This window comes from Onychomys torridus, chromosome 14 (genome assembly GCF_903995425.1).
Source record: "Onychomys torridus chromosome 14, mOncTor1.1, whole genome shotgun sequence".
NCBI classification, from domain to species: domain Eukaryota; kingdom Metazoa; phylum Chordata; class Mammalia; order Rodentia; family Cricetidae; genus Onychomys; species Onychomys torridus.
In genome coordinates, this window is record NC_050456.1 from 67,851,495 (window position 1) to 67,872,230 (window position 20,736).

Below are 20,736 nucleotides of genomic sequence, written 5' to 3' on the forward strand. Positions count from 1 at the left end.
TTAGCCACTGGGCCATCTCTCCAGCCCCTATGATTAAGATTCTTGAGATGGGATGATTACCCTGAATTATTCACCACATCTAAGGTATGAAATTAATCTATGGAAGCAAGAGATTGGAGTACTGCACAGACGGGCAACAAGCCAAAGAAAATGAGTGCCCTCCAGAAGTTGGAGTCAAGTATACAAGCAGTTCCTCAGAGACTCCAGAAGGAGGTAGCTCTACCTACTCTGACTGCAAACCAGTAAGACTAATTTTGGACTTGTTATCTCCATTCACTGTTTAAATAGTGAACACATTAAGTTTGTGGTAATCTGTTATAGCAGCAATTAGGAACAAACAGAGGATGTAAAACAGATCATGGCACACAAAAAGAGCTGCATTACTGTACAGCCAAAGGCTGAAGACCTACCTTTCAACATCACCACTAGTTGAAAATAGGACTGTATAAATATGAGGATCAACTGTGTCATTATCATGGAAAAGAACTAAACACATACTTCAATAAGTGCATAGCAGAATTATTATTGTATTTATACTACTACATGTAGCACTGTATCATGAGAAAATTTCTATTCTAGTGACTCTTGAATTTTTAAAAATTGCCAATAATCAACTTGTAACATAAATTTAAAAACTAGGGATGTAATTCTTGAGATAAGACATTAGTCAGAAGATCCAAGAGCCAATGTTTGGGCTGAGATAGAGTGAGGGTCACAGATGCAAACTCCAGGCTGAGGTGTCTGAGGTCATCCATCAGTTTCTTGACTGAGAGGTTAATTTTATCTGTATTTGCATCAACAGGACACTATCTTTACTGTGCATTTCAAACATAGGGGATTCACTGTTCCCATGAGCATCTGAGCAGTGGAAGGGCAAGGAGAGCATTCTCAGAGTTCAAAAGCAACCCTTCTCACAAGAACAAGAGAAGGGAGAAGAGTATACCCATTTTAGATGATGTTATTACTTCACATAAAAAGGCTGGTTTTTTGCCTCCTCCAGGATAGTAGATAGAACAAAGTAATTAAAAGTTTGCTGAGTTCTGAGGTTGAAGGGTGGAGCTCAGATGCCAGTCTCATCATCAACAAACTGTGATACTGCTACTGACCTCCTGAGTTGTGTTTTCTGAGTTCAGTGTTAAGGCAAGGACACAGATGATGCAGGGAGAGTTTATGGTACAGTGGCTGGACCACATACTGCATAACTGGCAGTAAAATTGTATTTATGATGTATTGCTGCTGCTACCTGATATCACCACGATGAGTCATTCTTAGCTGCGGTACTCAGAACAAAGTCCCACCTATTCTAGTCAAGAATGTCATAGCAACACAATGCTAAGTGCCTGGAACAGGTTCTCTTTAGTAGATTTTCACAGATTATGATCCTGGTACAAGTCTCATGACCTCTAGGAATCTCAGATTCTTTGTGGTTGAGATGAGAGCAGAACATACTGAGGACTAGTTTTAGCATGTGTGCCTTAATGCTGTCCTGAGAAGGCTGTGACATCTGTTTCCATGTCAGAGAAAGGAACACTGGAATGGAGCAATTTCAGGCATGGGAGGTGACAGCACTCCTCCCATGTCCAAGTGACAGGCTTCCATTGGAAAGCAGAACTAAAGGTAGACAACATCAGAGAAGGACCTGTCCTGGAGGCTGAGCAGATGATGCCACCTGGAACAAGATGCAAGGGAGCATCTTTGTCCCTCTGCTTCCCATTTGTCCTTTAGCCTGCAACAACTGGGAAGTCTGCTTGATGGCAGCTGTGAGAAGAATGCTGCTGAAGGCTTAAAACCCCCAAGTGTTGAATATGCACTGGTTAAGTGATGGAGGGTGGGGCTGCATTCACATGAGCACATTGCGATCTGTGACCACAGTGGCACAGTGAGCTCTTCTTACCCTTCTGGCACCCACCATGTCAATACAGCAACAATGCGTAGAGCAAAGTGGGTGTGAAAAAATGAACTGAGGCAGAAGGGAGGAGTGTGTGTTGGTTTCTCTTCCCTTCCTAGTGGTGACTGGATGAAATGATATGTCCCTGACTCTCACCAACAGCACCAATAAAACTGGTGAGAAGTTGAACCCTGTACATGAACTAGTACATGTGCATGGACTGACGGAGCCTGTGAAATACCTGATCATGAAAAACTTCATGCAGCTTCACGATATTGGGGTGTCCTTCACAGAGTTTTAGAGCTGTTATTTCTTTCTGAGTATTGGCTTCCATCCTGCAAAACCAAATAGTTAACATCTACATGTCTCTTCTAGCGGATTTTTACACCAGTATCCCAACCCTAATTGTTTTTATTTACAGTGCATACAGACTACCTTTGTCAAAGTATCAAAATGAGATCTCCACAAAAGTAATGAATCACACCACTCACCAGGAAAGCCAAACTTTTTTTTTAAAGAAAATTTTCCCTGAGTCAGAAAAGAACTAGTCTTACAAAGAAATGGCTGCTCTTCTTGCCTGTTAATCTGGTAACATCATGCAATCGTGAAGGTAATGATCCATTACCAGAACAACTAGCTGGCTTGCTCTCTGTTCTCAAAGCTACCAGGAGGCAAAATAATTTTGGAGAAAAGTATTTCAAATTTTCAACTAATCTGTAAATCTGATTAAATGTATCATCACCACAAGAAAATTTTGCCATGAAAACATAACATATTATGATTTATATCCGCAATTGATTACTTCATCAGAAAATCCTAATGCTAGAAATATCATGGACCAGCTACTAAGGTAAATGGTTAAAGCCTGGGTGTAAAAGGCCTTACAATGTACAGTGATTTCCTTCTCCATAATCTTAACTTACAGAACTCACTGAGCGGTATACATACCTAAGAACCACCAGGACTGGCCATACCTTTTGCTGATTATTTTGACGGCAAATGCTTGGTTACTTTTTTTATGAACACACTTGCGACAAATCGAAAAACTTCCTTCTCCCAAAGGTTTGTCTTTCAGATCTAGGTCATAGTGTTGATAGAATGGTGAGTCCTGATAGGAAATCAATACCATTTAATTTAATAAAAGATTAGTAGTAATACACAAAGGATATGTGAAGCTGTAAATTAGCATGAAATTATTAACAAATTTGAATGTAATATATTTAATCATTAAAATTCATTTAATATATTTATATAGTCATGTATGTATTTGTTCAAGATACACTGTCCTCTATCACTGTAAAAAGGAGCTCATACAAGTTGATGTTAACCATCCCTTAGGGAAAACACGGCTATTTCCACTTCCTCATTTTCTAAAACTGCCCTTTAGTTGATGATAATCTATTAAATTTACTGGACTTAAGAACATCAATTAGGAATTTAAACACTCACACAAGCCACAGATACATCACTGAGGCAACCACACCTATATACCTTCATCATTGCACTCCTGGCAACATTTGTTACTCCAGGGCGTTCAACTCCCATATGGAACTGAAGAGGGTCTATGACAGCCGCGTTACGCTTGAAGAGGATAGAAGGAGCAACAAAGGAATAGCCCTAAAGAGAAGGGGCGGTAAAGAACAAAGATTTGTAGTTTCCCAGTTAGGCATGGTCTATCTAGATTGTGATGATTTCTTCTCATAGAAAAAAAAATGGTCAGATAATTTTACTTTCGTTCAAAATACAGCATTTACTCTACAGAAAAATGTTTTTCAGAAGGAGATAATGCCATCTTCTGGTGGAACTAAATCAATTCAAAACTAAAGGGAGAAAGACTTCCTCTAGTCTACCCCCAAATCCAATGCAAACCTGTCATTTTTTTGCACTGATAATAATATTGGTTTATACACTCAACTGATCTAAAAAAAAGATACAGTCAATACACCATATAAAGTGACCCAAGTACTGTTTTAAACTAAAAAAATAACAAGTTTCAGTAAGGTTTATCCTTAATTTAGCAATTATTGGATTTGCATTCTGTGTTCTTACAATAACTAAACTTGAGTTTCTGAAAAATAGTACGCCCAATGGGAGAATGATATAAGCCAGTGATAAATGATGCACGATTACTCTGTACAAGGGCATTTGCAAGTTTACCAACAAACATCTACACATGGTTGACCATGTACCCCAGTGACATAGGATAAGCAAGAGGCACACTCTAGATGGCCAGATTAAACCACACTACAGGCACTTATAGTGGTCAGAGAAGTACAGCTGTGACTGAGATCAATAGGCAGACTATCATATCAGATAAGAACCTTTCGTAAAAACATTCTTTATTTTTAAATTTGTAAAGATACAAAACAATGTGTCTTATTGTAAAATTTTCACAGACACATATTGCTGTGATAAAATACTCTGACAAAAATAAATATATACATACATACATACTCACTCACGGGGTTGAAGAGATGGCTCAGTAATTAAAAGTGCATACTACTTTTTCAGAGGACCTGAGTTCAGTTCCCAGCACCCATGTCAGGCAGCTCACAACTTGTAACTTCAGCTCCAGGGGATCCAACAATTTCCTAAGGCCTCTGTGGGCACTTGCACCCATGTGTATGTGTGTGTGTGTGTGTGCGCGCGCGGCACGCACGCACACACACACCCTAAACAATACTCTGGCGAAAACAACTTTAGCTCACGGGTTTAGGTTGCAGTCCATCACTGCAGGGAAGGCACAGAGACAAGGGCTACAGACAGCTGGCCACATTGTACTCAGAGTCAAGAGGCAGAGAAAAACGTATGCTTGTGCTCAGCATCCTATTTCCTTTTTGTAACGAACAGGACCCACCCCTGGTCTGCCCAAATTCAGAGTCTGTCTTCTCACAGTAGTTTACCCAATTAAGACAATCTCTGCCAGGTAGTGGTGGTACACACCTTTAATCCCAGCACTTGGGAGGCAAGAGACAAATGGATCTCTATGAATTTGAGGTCAGCCTGGTTTACAGAGTTCCAGGACATCCAAGTCTACACAGAGAAACTGTCTTGAAAAATTAAAACAATAAATAAAACTTTAAAAAAAGAAAATCTCTTATAGTCATGCTCAGACACCAACTTACTCTAGACAATCCCTTGTTCAGACTCCTCAGTGGAGTCCAGATCTTATAAAGTTGACAATGAACATTAACTGTCACTGCTGCCACTGTGCACTGCTCACATTTGCTCCCTCCTTAGCCTTCCCCACTTTTCCTGTTGCGATACACAAATAAGCCTCCTGCAAACCCAGTCTTTAAGAATACTGTTTATTTATTTATTTGAGACAGGGTACCATTTAGCCTAGGGTGGCCTTCAATTTACTGTTTGAGCTTTTGAAACTCTGGAATGCTGGGATTATAGGTGTGTGCCATTATACCCAGTATTATGCAGAGCTAAAGATGAAACCCAGAGCTTCCTGCAGGCTACACGAGATGACAGGCTGTCATTCTAAGACTTTAAAAATTAGAGATCATGCATGATTTATTATTCACTGAAGACAAAGGTTCGTATAACACTGAATATTTTATGAGAGTAAAAAATAAAATATCACTGTAACTTCCAGATAAGCCTCAACAAAAATGAATTCTCAAGTATAAAATTAATATTTACTCATAAAAAACAAACACAGGCTGGGTTTTTTGGTGCACACTTTGATGGCAGCAATGGGGAAGCAGAAGCAGGTGGATCCCTGTAAGTTCAAGACTAGCCTGGGTTACATAGTGAGATTCTGTCTCAAAAGAGCAAATAAAAGATCCCATTAAAACAAACAAACATAAAAACAACCCCCAACAACCAACAAAAAAAACCCAAAAACAAACACATAAAAACTAATAAATCTGCTTTGCAGCAAACTGTAAGCTTCAGGGTAGAACCTCAACATATGTCTGCATTTAATTTTGAAGAGATTACAGAACCCTGATTTTAAGATGCCAACAAAACCAACTTTACTAGAGAACACTGACTTTCTTCTGAAGCACATCTGGCACACTGGAGCATTACCTGAAAGAGCCTCTCAGAGCTCTGGGGCAGGGCTGCAGGAGAATAGGTAGGGTCCATTTCTGTGAACTCTTCAGCAAAGTTACTCACATCTAACTCGTCCCGGATCACTGGTTTAAATGGTGCAGGCACTTTTTTGGCAGCTAAGTCATCCCAATTTATTTTCTAAAGCAGAGAGAGAAGATTGGGATAGAACAGAAATCAAAAAAGTCAAAATACATTATGAACAACAAACATGATTAAGTTTTCTTTTTTTTTAAAGACAGGGACTCTAGCTCTGGCAGGCCTGGGACTCTCTATGTCAGTGGTTCTCACCCTTCCTACTGTTGTGACCTTTTAATACTGTTCCTCATGTGGTGTTGAGCCTCAATCATAAAATTATTTTCACTGCTGCTTCATAACTATAATTTTGCTATTGTTATGAATTGTAATATAAATATCCGTGTTTTCTAATGGTCTTAGGTGACCTAGGTCAAAGGTTTAGGGGTCAAGTGACCCACATATTGAGAACCGTTGCTCTATGTAGAGTATGCTGGCCTTAAACTCAGAGATCTGCTTGCCTCTGTCTCCCAAGTGCTGGGATTAAAAGTGTGTGTCACCACACCTGGATAAGACTTTAGTTACTAGTAAGTGGGATTAAAAGTAAGAGTGCATATTTCAAACTGAGGATTAAAAATATTTTTTCCAAGCAGGATCTCATTTTCAGACAATAGCATCTGGAAGGGGCCTGCTGCTTCCCCACCTCAGGAATCTCAGTGTCCTCTAGGGGGCACCAAGACACTCTGGTTCACCCTGGATCACCCTCAGAGATAACAGGAAAAAAAAATTACTTTTGTCCTGAGCTTTGGAAGAAAAGAAATAAACCAAAATGAAAACAAAAATCAAACAAACAGACCAATGAGTCCTCAAGCCATAAAATACTTCTATAAAGGGCTTCAACACATTCTGTAAATGTGATACTAACTCCTGTTTTCTAGGGGGGATCACTAGGCTTTGCCCTTCCACTGGTTTTTCTGTGGGTCACCTGAACAGATTATGAAGTAAAAGTACAGAGAGTCAAGCGTTTGCTTATACTTAAGGTTTAAATAACACTGTCATAGTAGGTTTTCTCTCATTCAACCCCAATCAGTATTTAGATACTGACTCCTGTCTCCCCGCATATGCACTGTCTGAGTAACTGACATGTTTTGTATTAATCAAGTTCAAGCCTCTGTTGTTTATTTATGCCCCTTCTGTCAATTAAAATATCCGTAGCTCACTAAATCAAATCTTAAAGATTAGAAAAGTATCCACTTTCTAGTTAGCGTTCATTCCTCTATGTGGCTTTAAAGACTTCTATTATAGGCATATGGTTTGTGCTTCACTTACTGAACAAACATTAAGGGAAATTCTAGGGCAGGTGAATGGTTCAGTAAAGTAAAGGTGTTTTCTGCCAAGCATGACTTTGGTCCTCAGGGTACACACTGTTGAAAAGAACTGACTCCCAGCAGCTGTCTTTTGCGGTGTGTGTGTACACACACACACACACACACACACACACACACACACACACACAACTAAAATTTTTAAAAGAATCTTTAAAAATGACAAACTTCTAGAATAAAGGGGTAATTTAAAGAAACATGTTCTTACCAGAAGAATGTTCAATATGTAGAAAATTGAATGCTATTATGATTCTTCCCACTTCTACACCATTATAGAGAAAGACCATTTAGATCTCTGTAAGTAGACTTCTGATCTACCCCATCATTTAAAAATGAAAGCAATTACATAAATCAAAATTGCTATTCCAAGCTATCAAGAAGATAAATACCCCCTTTTCTAAAGACATACTGTACCATTCACAAGCACAGGGAACAATAAAAAAAAAACTTGTAAAAAAAGACAATGAGGGCATTCTGTTTCAATTTTACTTACTTGTTAATTTTTATTCATTTTACATACCAACCACAGATCCCCCTGTCATCCCTCTTCCCGTTTCCCCTACTTGTTAATTTTTAAGCAAAAAGTGCTATTTCTCAGTCAATGCACAATACATAGTTCATTTTATCCTAAATGTATTTGTCTCTGTGTTACTGAATTTAAGTTTTACAGTAGTATTTTAAAAAATGCTTGGATAGACTAAAATAAATACTCTGTTCACAGAGAGAGGAAAAGACATCTAATTTTCAATAAGGATATGACCTTGCCAGACAAGTGCTCTACCACTGAGATATATATATATATATCAATAAAGGGCTGGAGAGATGGCTCCGAGGTTAAGAGCACTGACTGCTCTTCCAGAGGTTCTGAGTTCAATTCCCAGCAACCACATGGTGGCTCACAACCATCTATAATGAGATCTGGTGCCCTCTTCTGGTGTGCAGACATACATACAAACAGAACACTGTGTACATACTAAATAAATAAATCTTAAATAAATAAAAAAAAGCAATAAATAGCACTATGAAAGCTTACTTGAAATAATTGTTTCTTCTTTGCTTGCTATATTTTGTTCATTTGTTCTGATGATAATAATAATACAAAAGTTTACACAATAAAAACATATAATGTGGATGAATCCTCCAGACCATTAAACATTAGAAATTATGCTTGTTGATATGTACAGTCATTTAGAAGGAATATGTTTAGAATTTTAGAAACAAGGCTATCCTACCCCAAGTTTTACCATTTAGACTGAAATTATTAAACACTTCCCCCATTATTCATTAGCCTGTGCTTGGAATAAACTGAGCAAATAAAACTGGTAGACGTGCTAGGGCTCTGTGGAATAGTGTCACTTGGCTTTTTCAGAAGAAAAACATTTTATAGAGCAAAGAAAGCAAATGGAAACTTATGCCACACACACTGACTGAGAAACAGGTAGGCTCAGAATATTCTATGATTTTTTCATAGAAACAGACGAGGCACTGGAATTGATGACTGAAAGGTGAAACCCAGTACAACAGTTCATGAACTCCTACAAGAGATATACATCTCCTTAGTCCTTGAGCAGACCTTAAAGTCATCTACAGAAACTATTATTTAGAACTTGACAAGCTATGTCCAACCTGCAGGCCACACACAATCCTTGATGGCCATGAATGTGGCCTAACACAACATTATAAACCTGAGCAAAACATTAAGATTTCAGGGGGCAATATTTTTGGCAACTCAACTGTTCCATTTTCAAGCATGAGCTCTGTGGCTGATAGCATCCTGTCTCAGTGTCAGAGGTTGGACATCACTGTGGAGAAAATGTAATGCGATCATGACTGTCTTTTATTCCTACTGTTTCACGTCTACAGAAGTAGAATTCTGGTACTTCCTAAACGGTATCTGTAAGAATTGGGGGCTAAAGTATAGGCAAAAGGAAGAAGTGACCCCAAGAGGGACTAAGTACACTCATCTTCTAAATTTCACCTGAAAGAAGAGATGTTCTTTGATTTCCTCTGCGTCCCGGGGGCCACATCCCAATCGCTTCTTGGGATCTTTCATCAAAAGCCGCTGAAGCAGGTCTTTAGCTAGAGCGCTCATTTCCTGGGGATATGGAGGCTCACTTTTTAAGATTCTCCTGTGGAGAGATAAAATTTACTATTAGAACAACCAGAAGAAGAAGTTACAGCAATGGATATTTTAGTGAAAACAAGTATGGTGAAACATTTTGAAACTGAACCGTCTATTAAAGATGGGGGGCCAGGGCATGAAATGGCTCAGGGCATGAGAGAACTTGCTATCAGGCACGTGTACTGGAGCTCAGTCTCTAGACCCACAAGCTGTTGTCCTTTATCTCCACACGCAGGGCAGGGCACATGTGTACCACCTCTCTACTCCCAAACAAACAAACAAGTCAATCCATCAAATCAATAAAGGGATGAGCAGGAATGAAGAGAAAATCACTGGATTATTCTTCAGTATAAGTCAATCTTGATAAGAAACTATTATCTTGAATATTTCACTAGTGAAAATTAAAAAGGGGGAGTTCTGGGCTAGACTACACCTCCCACATACAGTTTAGAATGATCGCCTGACAAAAGTCTTTAAACAACTCTGAACAACTTCAGGTGAATTAAGTCAAGAGAAAACTATAGTGTCCCTCCACCTCACTTTTACCCAGTTGCAAACTTCTTTCCCATCCTTATAGACCCAATGGAAAGAGAGGTCAGCCAGGACAGAACAGCCAGAGCCATGGACTGTGAGCTAAGTCTCACTGTCTGAAACTTCAGCTTGGTTTCTCAGGGGTGAAAGCATCCGCTTCCCCATGTGCTATCACAACATATACAAGCCAGCCCACAAGGAGTGGGAGCCACAGACAGTGGAAAATGTGTTTACCAAGTTTGTTGGGAAATGTATTCTGTGGTCATATTAAACAACAACAACAACAACAATCTAAGTGTATGATTTCACCTCAGTAATTTAATGAGAAAACAATGAGATCAGTGAAATAGAGACCCTTAACACAGCACACACAATGACAAGCTTCATTATTTGGGTTTACAAGATTTCTGCATTGTATGAGTTAATAAACTATTACAGAACTGGGGATATAGCTCAATGGGAAAGCCACTGGTTATGAGTTCCTAGGTTTACTGTCCAGCACCACAAATCTAAACCTAAATAAAACAAAACAGTACTCTAAACAACAACGATAAAAACAGCCAGAAAAAAAAAAAAACCCTACAAAATAAATGTATGATAGCATAGTATAGTAAAACCATGGACTTCAAGGCCAGATGGAGGTTAAAAGCTGGCTCTGTTCCTTACTGGCTGTTTGACCTATAGGTAGCTAATGAATGAATTCCTTTGCTCCTCAGTTTTCTCACCTATAAAATGGGAGTAACAATAATATCTACCTAAAATGAGTATCATGAATTAAGACTTGAATAGTGACCAAGGCAGTACATGGTATAGAGCAAATGCTTAATAAGTGTGAACTACTATTATAGTCCCTCATTTTAATATAACCATAAAGTAGACAGAGAAGTTATATCAGCTAGCTACTGAGAATCATGAAATGGTACTGGAACTATAATTTTGGGCAGAAAATTATTGCAGTGATGTTAGTATCAAAGTTAATTCTATCTCTAAAACTCTATTCTGGGAACCAAAGAGAAGACTGGTACAAGAAGAGGAATAAGCCGTTGCACTCTTGCTATCTAACCGTCTCTTACTGCTCAATGATTGCAGGGTTTTCAAATCCAGCAGAAGCAGACCTCTCCTTAGAGTAGACCCAGACATACCTGAGAAACCGGAAGCCCTTTCTCAGAAAAAACCAAACACAGCCTTTCCCATTTCTATGTTTGCCTGTACTTTTTGGAAGGAAGGAATCCTTGTATAAAGGACTAGGGATAGACAAGCATACTGTTGATGGCATTGCCTAATTGCTGCGTCAGGGTAGAGAAATACGCACCACGGCTGATGTCATCTTAGGTTCCACTACTTAAGCTTTAGCATGGTTGCAATGTCTGCTGGAAGTCTATCTACTATGTACCTAGCACAGAGAAGAACAACATCCAGTCCTAAAACAACACACAGAGCACAAGAGGAGGAGCATCTGAAAACAAGAGGTGGCTCTGTTGTCATGCTCAGCCTGGAAACAGGCTCACAGAGACAGTGACCCAAGCACACATGAACCCACAAGTGTGTGCAGGAGAGCATGCCCACATGCAGAGAGCTGACAGGTGCTGTGAGGTAGGTAGCACAACAGGAAGAAAGTGGGCTGAAATCTGAAGGAATTTCTGCTGGAAACTGGTGGCGAAGTGTAGAAAAGCACAGGAGTCAATCCCAAGTCACAATATGGCCAAAACCAGGGGTCACCTTGGCAGATGGTGACACATACTCCCCCTTAGCTTGGGGGCAAAAGGGAGGAGGCATGAAGGAGCCTATGGAATGAGGGTGGTAGGGTATCACTTCATTTGGTGTGCAGGAGGTACCATACTGCTTCGTGAGGTGGAGAACATTAGAAACCTATTCTTGTTGCAAAGGTGCAGGGCCAGGATGGGTCCTCAGTCAGTGAGGGGTGGTGAGGAAAAAGGGTTTATTTAGCCTTTACTCTGTGGGAACCTAACTCAGCCTGGTCTACAGAGTGAGTTCAAGGATACCAAGGGCTACACAGAGAAACCTGTCTTTAAAAAAAAAAAAAAAAAGAAAAGAAAAGAAAAGAAAAAGAAAAAAATTCTGCTTGTCTTTGGGGCAGTATTTGTCTGTCTGTTTTTGAAACAGGGTCTCATCTGATGTAGCTCATGATAGCCCCCCCCCCCCCCCCCCCGCAACTGGTTATGTAGGTAAGGATGACCTTGAGCTCTTGATCTTCCTGTCTCCATGTCTAAGGTATTGAGATTATAGATGTGTGCTACTATGACTAATTTTGGGTGTTATTACTGACAGTTTCTCTTGTGCATGTTTTAAACGATTATAAACATTACTTTTAGAATAGGAATAAGATGAACTTCATTTCACAGATTCACTGAGAACACAGTGTGACAAGGGAATCTAGAACTTTCCATGCACAGGCCCTAGGGTGCCACTGTACACAGTTGTCACCATCTGCAAGGCATTCTCTTTTCCCCTTATGCACAGCCCACGCTGTAGCTCCATTATGAATACCTCCCTGACAACCTGGTCCCCAAGGAACCACACCTCTTTTGTACTTTCAGAGTGTCTTACCACTCACACATTTATCAAAACCCTGATACGATTTTTCATGAATTTCTCCGAAATCTTCCTACACACTACATATGTTTACTTAGGACAAGGACCAATCAAACCTTTGCATTTTGCTTTCTCCTTAGGAGAAAATACTCTGCATATACTCCACTAATTAAATATATTTTCCTATTGTTTGTAGGCCATAAATTGGCAGCCTTTTAAAAAAAATCAGAAATGAGCATCTACCAGACCATGAAAGAAAACAGAGCATGGAAATGAGCATTCCCAGTGAGATAGTATGAAGTAACATCCCAGTCGCCAAGTTCTTTATCCTGGCCAACCTCTCAGCAGCTGGGTGGGTCCTTAGGACAAATGGACCTGTTTTTTGTTTGTTTGTTTCATCTGTACAGTAACAGCTCCTGCTGCCTACTTGTCAGGGTTGAGAATTTGCACAGTATACTGTGGTGACTTCTCAGCTGAGATGCTAGCATGCAGTGTCCTGGCTACTGGGGCTGTGGGGACAATTCCTCTAGACACGGGACTGGCCTCAAAAGGGACAAAACATTCTAGGCTGTCACTTCACTTTGGGTGTTAAGGAGTCCTCCCTTGGCCCCTATAGTTTGTACCTCCCTCAGCCAAAGCTGTTCACTCACTGGGAGCAAAGATTCTTCGGCAGCTTTGTCTGCTCTTGAAGAATCTTTGCCTTCCCAGTCATCATTAGTTTCTGCCTGAGTTATATAGTTATATACTTTAATAATGTTTCATCTCCCCAGGAAGTCATCCGACGACATATATGATAATGGCCCAAAGACCACAATGCCTAGTAAAAACACAGCCACCTTAGTCAAAGTTCATTCTAGAATGTTCACATGATACACTTTCAGACCATATCCCTGTCACTAAGTGGTGTGTTGCTGTATACCTCTTCACTTTCACATAAGTTATTGTAGCTTTTTCTTGCATGCCATGCACTTCCTATCTTTCTAATCCTCTTCCTGGAAAGCCCTGACACGTGCCTACTCCTGCCACCACTTCCGGTGGTCAAGGAAAGAATCCTCGTTTCTCATAGGCAGGAGAAACAAACACAAATGCACGTCTGACTGAACCATACTGAGAAGAGGTCCCTGCCTATTTGAACTTGTAGAAGAACTCTGTCTAAAAGTGGCAAGTATTAACTAACATTTACCGCCCTTCCTTTGTGGTCAGGGCTTTGTTAGCACACCAAGATGCTGTGCTGCTTCTCATTCGCAGTAAGATAGATCTCTGGTGGGTCTGGTTTGTCAGGTATGTCTCAAGGCATCTTCAACTGCGTTGGGAAAACTAGGTTCTCATTGCCTTTCCTATGGCTTTTATTGGTGAAATACTTTCCAGAAAGACCTCTTCCTTCCTATACTTTCCTACAGCTCAGCTGAAGCTCCTGACTTGAAGCTCCTAGTTCCAATCCACTCTTATTATGATCAGAGAACCTTTCTCTAACAGGGGTTAGAGGATGGTGATAGTGGAGGGTGCAGAACCCAGATTCTGGGATTCTCTGAGGCCAAGTGGTGTCATGTGACAATAAAAACAAAGGAAACATTTGGAACCCATAGAAGAATGTAATGGATTTTTAAAACTATTGTTAAATAGACAAAGATCCAGAGTATAGATGCAATACTCTCATCTAACAGGACAGTTTAGGAGGGTCTGGAGAAGCATAAGATCACAAGAAAAAGCAGGTCACATCCAAGATCTGGGGAACATGAATATAGAAGGCTACTTCTTCCCTCCATGGTCCTTTCCATAATGTAGGAGACTGGCCTTTTATACTTCAGATTACTATAATGGCTTATGGTGGTATTGGTGGGGTATATGGACTGACAAAGTGTTGCCACTGGGGTAACATTGTGAAAATGGCAAAAGGCTATACCACCTTAGGTGAAGGGGAGCCTAAGGGACCGTGTGTGTGTGTGTGTGTGTGTGTGTGTGTGTGTGTGTGTGTGAGAGAGAGAGAGAGAGAGAGAGAGAGAGAGAGAGAGAAAACAATAACTACATGGATGGTGCTTCTAATGGACCTCTTCCAAAGCTAGTCTGATTATCCTAAGGTTTTATTCAGATGTACAATTGCCCCACACGTCACACACCGAGGGAGTACCTCAGAGCAATTAATAACACAGCACGATTCATCCCTATCCCTGTGTGTTGTATAAGTGAAGCAGGATTAAGAAGATCATAAAGATGATGAAGGAAGGAAGACACCATCCTGGACAAAATGTGTGCTAGGAGAAGGGTCATTTACAATATTCTGTTCCCCTCTCTGTCACAACCCTCCCGCTCCTGGGATTTAGTACAAAGCTACTACAACTGTGCCTCACGGAATGAACAAAGCTCTCAGGAGAAAATGACTGATGGTACTTATAAGGAAGGAAACACCACAGAGCAAACTCAGAATCAAGGGCCTTACACAACAGGCTAACAAAGAATTTCATCATAAAGACTGGAGAACATGCGAAAGCCAAGGGAAAATAAATTGTCTACTCCCCCGCCTTTCTCTTTGATGGCTGTGTAACCCTGGCTAGCCTGGAACTTGCTTTGTAGACTAACCTGCTCTTGAATGCAGAGATTTGCCTGCCTCTGCATTCCAAGTGTTGAAACTAAAGATGTGTACCACAATGTCCAGCTGTGTATTTATTCTTAAACAACAACAAAAACCCAGTAACTGGCAATCATTTTGAACACAACTCCCCAAAAGTCATTTGTAAATGGAACAAACTTTTAAGACTCAATGAATTCAAGATGGTAACTGACAAATAAATTTGGAGAAAATATAAAATACATCAGAATTACTGGCCTGTTTTTTAGTCAGAAAGATACAGCAAGTCATATAAAAATCAGTACATTAAAATGATTCTCTAAAGAAAAAAGCCCTAGGAAGGACAACAATAAATTAATCACCCAAATGGGAGTTGGTCATCTTTTTCATAAAGTACAAATGCGAAGCACATTTTAAATGTCGACGATCCCTAGAGGTCAGTCAGTTCTGTATTCACAGACTTTTAGGTGTGCACTGGACTAAACGCCTTTCATGATGAGGTTGCACATGCTTAAATGGGCTAAGCTGCCATGTTAGGCTAGCCTACACAATAAGGAAATGAAGACAATTCTTAGCCACCAGCAAACAAGGAACTAAGCCTCCACTCCACCAGTCTATAAGGAACTGAATCTTGCCACAACCATGTAAGTGTGGATACATATCTTTTCCTAGTTAAGTCTTGAGATAACTACAGCCTAGCCAAGACTCTTGACCACAGCCTTCAAGTAGAAGATGCAGCTGAACTGTGCCCTAAATTCTTGAACCACAGAAACTATAAAATGTATATTATTTTAATCCATTTAGTTTTGAGGCACTTTGTTACTTGTTAACAGGAAAGGGAATACTAACAGAGACAGGCAGTAAGTATTTCAAGCTTTGTAAACTATAAGGTCTCTGTGGTCACTATTCAACTCTGCTGCTGCTATAAAAAGCTGTAAGAGAAAATACACTATAGCACAAGCATAGCTATGTTTTATAATACAATGTTACTGATGGACACAAATTTAAATTTCACTTCATGAGTTTTATTGTTAAAGAATGTAAAAAGCATTCTTAGTTCATAACACTCATCCTCTCCCCAACAAAAACAAACTGTAGAAACAAAACAAAATTGGCAAGCAGAATACACCTTGCCTGCAAACTACAGTTAACTGACTGCTACTAACAGTACTAACTAGAGCTCTTCTACAGCCATCCCTTGCATTAGTTCCAGAGCCCCAAGAAAACAAAAATCTGAGGATGCGAAGTTCTTTATACAAAATCATGTGGACATGGTGTGGGCATACAACCCATGTACATTCTCCCATATACTTAAAATACCTCCAGGTTATTTCTAATACTTGATACAATATAAACGTTGTGTAAACGGTTATTACATTATATTGTTTAGGGGATAACTATAAGAAAAAATCTGAATTTGTTCACTACTGATAGATCAATTATAGATCTAACTACACATCAGTGACTGAGATTTGAAATGCGAATGCTTAAGCAATGCAGCTAGAGACTGAGGCCTGTGAAAGGCAAGAGGCTAAAGCAGGAACTATGTGTCAACTGCATTCCTGTAGGTTTGGTATAGTACTCTGCAGTGCATTAAATTCAATTTTTGCTTTTTGGAATTTTCTGAAATGCATTTTATTCCAATATTTTGATCTATTGTTGGTACAAGAATGTGGAACCTGCAGATATTAAGGGCTGCCTAGACTTTTGATAATAGATAAGCCTATATTTAATAACACTATACTTATAACAATGCAATGAAACATTAATACAGCATATTTTACTGAGAGAAAATGAAACAACAAATAAACATTTCATGGCAAATGTATTCTCCATTTCAAAGGCAGAGAAAACTAGATAAAGAAAAGAAAGTTGTCAAGAGATGATGGGAGAGTAGGAGATAAACATTTATATCTTGGTTCTCAGGTAAGATATTTATTTATCATGGTTTTCAAAGCCTCAGTACTTTAAGAGCGGATAGAAGAACTGACTCTCTTGATGGGGCAGTATTGTCCTGTTCAGCAGTAAAGACATGCTCTAAAAGACAAAGTTCTACACAGACAGAAAGCTAGTGGGAGACACATGAAATAAAAGTCCGGGGTTGGGGATTTAGCTCAGTGGTAGAGCACTTGCCTAGCAAGCGCAAGGCCCTGGGTTTGGTCCTCAGCTACAAACAAACAAACAAACAAACAAACAAACAAAAAGTCCATGATACATACATACAAGGATAAAGATAAGAAACAGGCATACAAAAAGCTAAACAGAAACCATTCAAGGCTAAATTAACAAGTTAACATCTGTCTAAAATGGTACCAATATATGAGGAATCTGGAATCATTTCTTATGAATAGTCAACAGAACTGAAAAGGTTTATCTTACATAAAATTGTCAAGTACCTGCAGCAATGCTGTTACCAGTGGTTGGGAATCTGGGCCAGTTGAACCCAGATTCTTGAACTCTAAGTCAAAGACTTGAAAACACTCACACAGACTGCAAAGGCAGCAAGAAGGTTTTGTTCAAAGTCAAGCTATAGAACACGTCAGAACACACCACAGGGGAGCAACAGGCCACAAGAGTGAAGATACACAAGGACCCCAACCCCATTACTGTTTGGGGATTCCTTTTTTTTTTAAACATTTTTTCCTCTCATTTTACACACTGACCACAGTTTCTCCTCCCTCCTCATCTCCTGTTCCCTACTCCCTGCCCCTCCCATCTACCACCCTCCCCATCCACCCATTCCCTCTCTGTCTCCATTCAGAAAGGGGCAGGCCTCGAATGGGCTTGAACAGAGCATAGTGCACCAGGTTGAGGTAGGACTGAGCATGAAGGCTGGGCAAGGTAATCCAGCAGGGGGAACAAGTTCTCAAAAGCCAGCTAAGTGCCAGGGACAAGTCCTGATCTCACTGCTAGGAACCTTACCAACAGATTTCTTTGACAGTGTTTGAGAGAAGTATGGTTACTAAAGGGCACAGTGCCATTATTTTCTGTTTTGTTTGATAGAGTAGGTCATATAAATAATTCTACTTTGTATGTCCCTTTTTATTATGCATCTGATTTTAATCAAATGCACACCTAATCATGTAGACACAAAATAGTAAATAGGGGATTATCCTTAAAAGTTCACCTGAGGACACAGTTTTATTGGGCATTCACCCAAACTAGTTAAGGCTGGATTGGTCCCTGTATCTATTGGGACTACATTTGAAGAGAAACTGAGTTTTAACAGTCAAGTGGGGGAGAAATTTACTCGACTATACAGAGAAGGCTATGTACCTTAGTACAGGCAAGGGTCTGTTAAGTGCATTATTAGAAGAGGGTGTGTGTATAGCCTAGACCAAGTATCGTCCCAGGTTTCCAAACTATTCCCCATGTTTGCCTTTGAGAGTCAGCAGAATTACTCTATATTCTTGAAAGCATGGGACCAGAATTAACAAGAAAGATCATTTTGGTATGTTTTAAGGGGTGGGGGGAACAGATATAATTAAGCCAGTTCAATATGGGATACAGCATCCATGAAAACGTCTACCTAACAATACTTTCAATGACAGCATAGGATAAGTAAGGAATTGCACCCAAGTACAGTCTAACTTCAGGAACAAAGTTTGGACTCTGAGGTTTTCTTCTCATTTGAAGTTCTTGCTATAAAATTTGATAACCTAACAGTATTTTTATTTAATTTTAGACTATCTGTAGACAGCAATAGCAAGCAAATAACATGAATAATACATTATGTCAAATAAAAGTACAGGTAGTAGGCTGAGTTCTTCACGAAAATTAAGGAACAGAGGCAGGACTTGGTGGCATACACCTTTAATCCCAGCACTCGACAGGCAGAGAGGCAGGTGGATCTCTATGAATTGGAGGCCAGCATGGTCTACATAGTAAATTCCAGGCTAGCCAAGACTACACAATGAGACCCTGTTTCAAAACAAAATTCTTAAGCAATGAATGTAAGTACTCAATGAAAAAAGGCCTTCAACAATGAAAACACTTAGAGACAACATAATGAATGACACACTTATCTCGATGATACTAGGAGAGATTTCTATCAGTAAAGACATCAGAATGATTAACCTAAAAGGAAAAGGTGAAGTAGAACAGTTCAGTCATCAAAAGCCACCAAATTATCCTGTTAACACCAAGTTTTAAACAAAATTAACCTGACAAAATAGACAATGATTAAAAGGAAGAAATTCTATTTTAACTCTTGAACATCCATTTGTTGTAGTTTAAAGTTCCCAGACAGATATTGACTCATGATCTTTCACTTGCTAAAACCAGAATGCCAAATGGTTGAAGGGAAGGAAACACAATCAATTTAAAGTGACTATCACCTGAAGAATCTCTGCTATATACTTCTCTCCAGGCAGAGAGAACTAGAGTAGGAAGGGAAACCAAGACCTAAATTCATCATCTCATAACGATGGCCAACATTTCCTATAATTTTGAGGCATTTTTCTAAAAATTAACCTATTAATTTTTTTTCGATGGAGTATCAAAATTCTGCCTAGGCTGGCTTCAATTCTGTGACTCCATGGTCAGCTAAATGATGGATATGAATCACCACACACCACCTGAGGAATTTTCAAACTGTCAAAAATGAATTAAAATGTAAAAACAGTATTTAGAATTTTGTAACAGGTATAATTTTAACTAGTTTTTAAAAAAATTTTTCTTCTTGTTTAACTTAGGTATTAAGTAAGCTGAAATATTGACGTTATCTACTTCTGAGTTTGTCCTGGAAATGGTACATCTTACTATTTTACTTTATTGATGTACAATGGATGTACAATAAATTCACACAAAGTGTAACTGGATGAAGCCTGCCTTGTGTATTTAACTGTGAAACTGGCACCACACTCAAGATGATGAAGAAACCTATTCTTCCAAAGTTTCTCATGTTCCTTTGTGAATTCTTCCTTCTCTTCTCCCTTACCACTCCCATACCAATCAACATTCTACTTCTTGTTAAAATAGAAGAGCTGACATTTTCCAGAACTGGACTCATACAGTAAACATTCTATATTGTCTGGCTTCTTTCATTCAGTACAATTATTTTTAGATTTATCCAACTTCTTGTTTGTATTGATAGAGTGTACACTTTTACTGTGAAGTAGCTCTTTATTTGCATAGATACACCATAATTTTTCAAAACTGCTTGTTGACAGATACTTGGGTTATTTCCAGTTTGGGATCACTTGCTGTACAAGATTTTGAAAGGATATGTTTTGTTTTCCCTTGTAAATACCTAGGGCTAGAATGGATGGTTCATGTAGTAGATAATGTTTTGCTTTCAAAGAAACTGCCCATTTTATAACATTGTACTATTGATACCATACTGTTAAGTGCCCCCCTACTCACACTCCCTTGCATTTCCTCCATATTCTTACCAGCATCTGGCATGGCCACTCTTTATTCATAACCAATTTAGTGAATATGGGAGTATTTCACTGTGGTTTGAACCTGTATTTTCCTAAAGACCAATGACACTGCTCATCTTTTCACATGTTTATTTGCCACTCACTGATCATCTTCACTGAAATGTCTGTTCAATATTTTTGCCTATTTTATAATGAGGTTGGTTGATTGAAGTTTTTAGATTCCTTTATAT

At 39.2% G+C, this 20,736-nt stretch overlaps 1 protein-coding gene across 2 annotated transcripts in view; it reads right to left on the minus strand.

Annotated features, from left to right (window-relative positions):
- Rps6ka5 (ribosomal protein S6 kinase A5) overlaps positions 1-20,736 on the minus strand; it is a 157,124-nt gene that overhangs the window by 14,185 nt on the left and 122,203 nt on the right. For both annotated transcript variants that reach the window (XM_036205822.1, XM_036205821.1), the window contains 5 exons: positions 9,329-9,479; positions 5,930-6,091; positions 3,380-3,505; positions 2,863-2,996; positions 2,130-2,223 (listed from right to left, as the gene is read on the minus strand). In XM_036205822.1, coding sequence (XP_036061715.1) covers positions 2,130-2,223; positions 2,863-2,996; positions 3,380-3,505; positions 5,930-6,091; positions 9,329-9,479 — 667 coding nt within the window. The remainder of the gene's footprint in view (positions 1-2,129; positions 2,224-2,862; positions 2,997-3,379; positions 3,506-5,929; positions 6,092-9,328; positions 9,480-20,736) is intronic.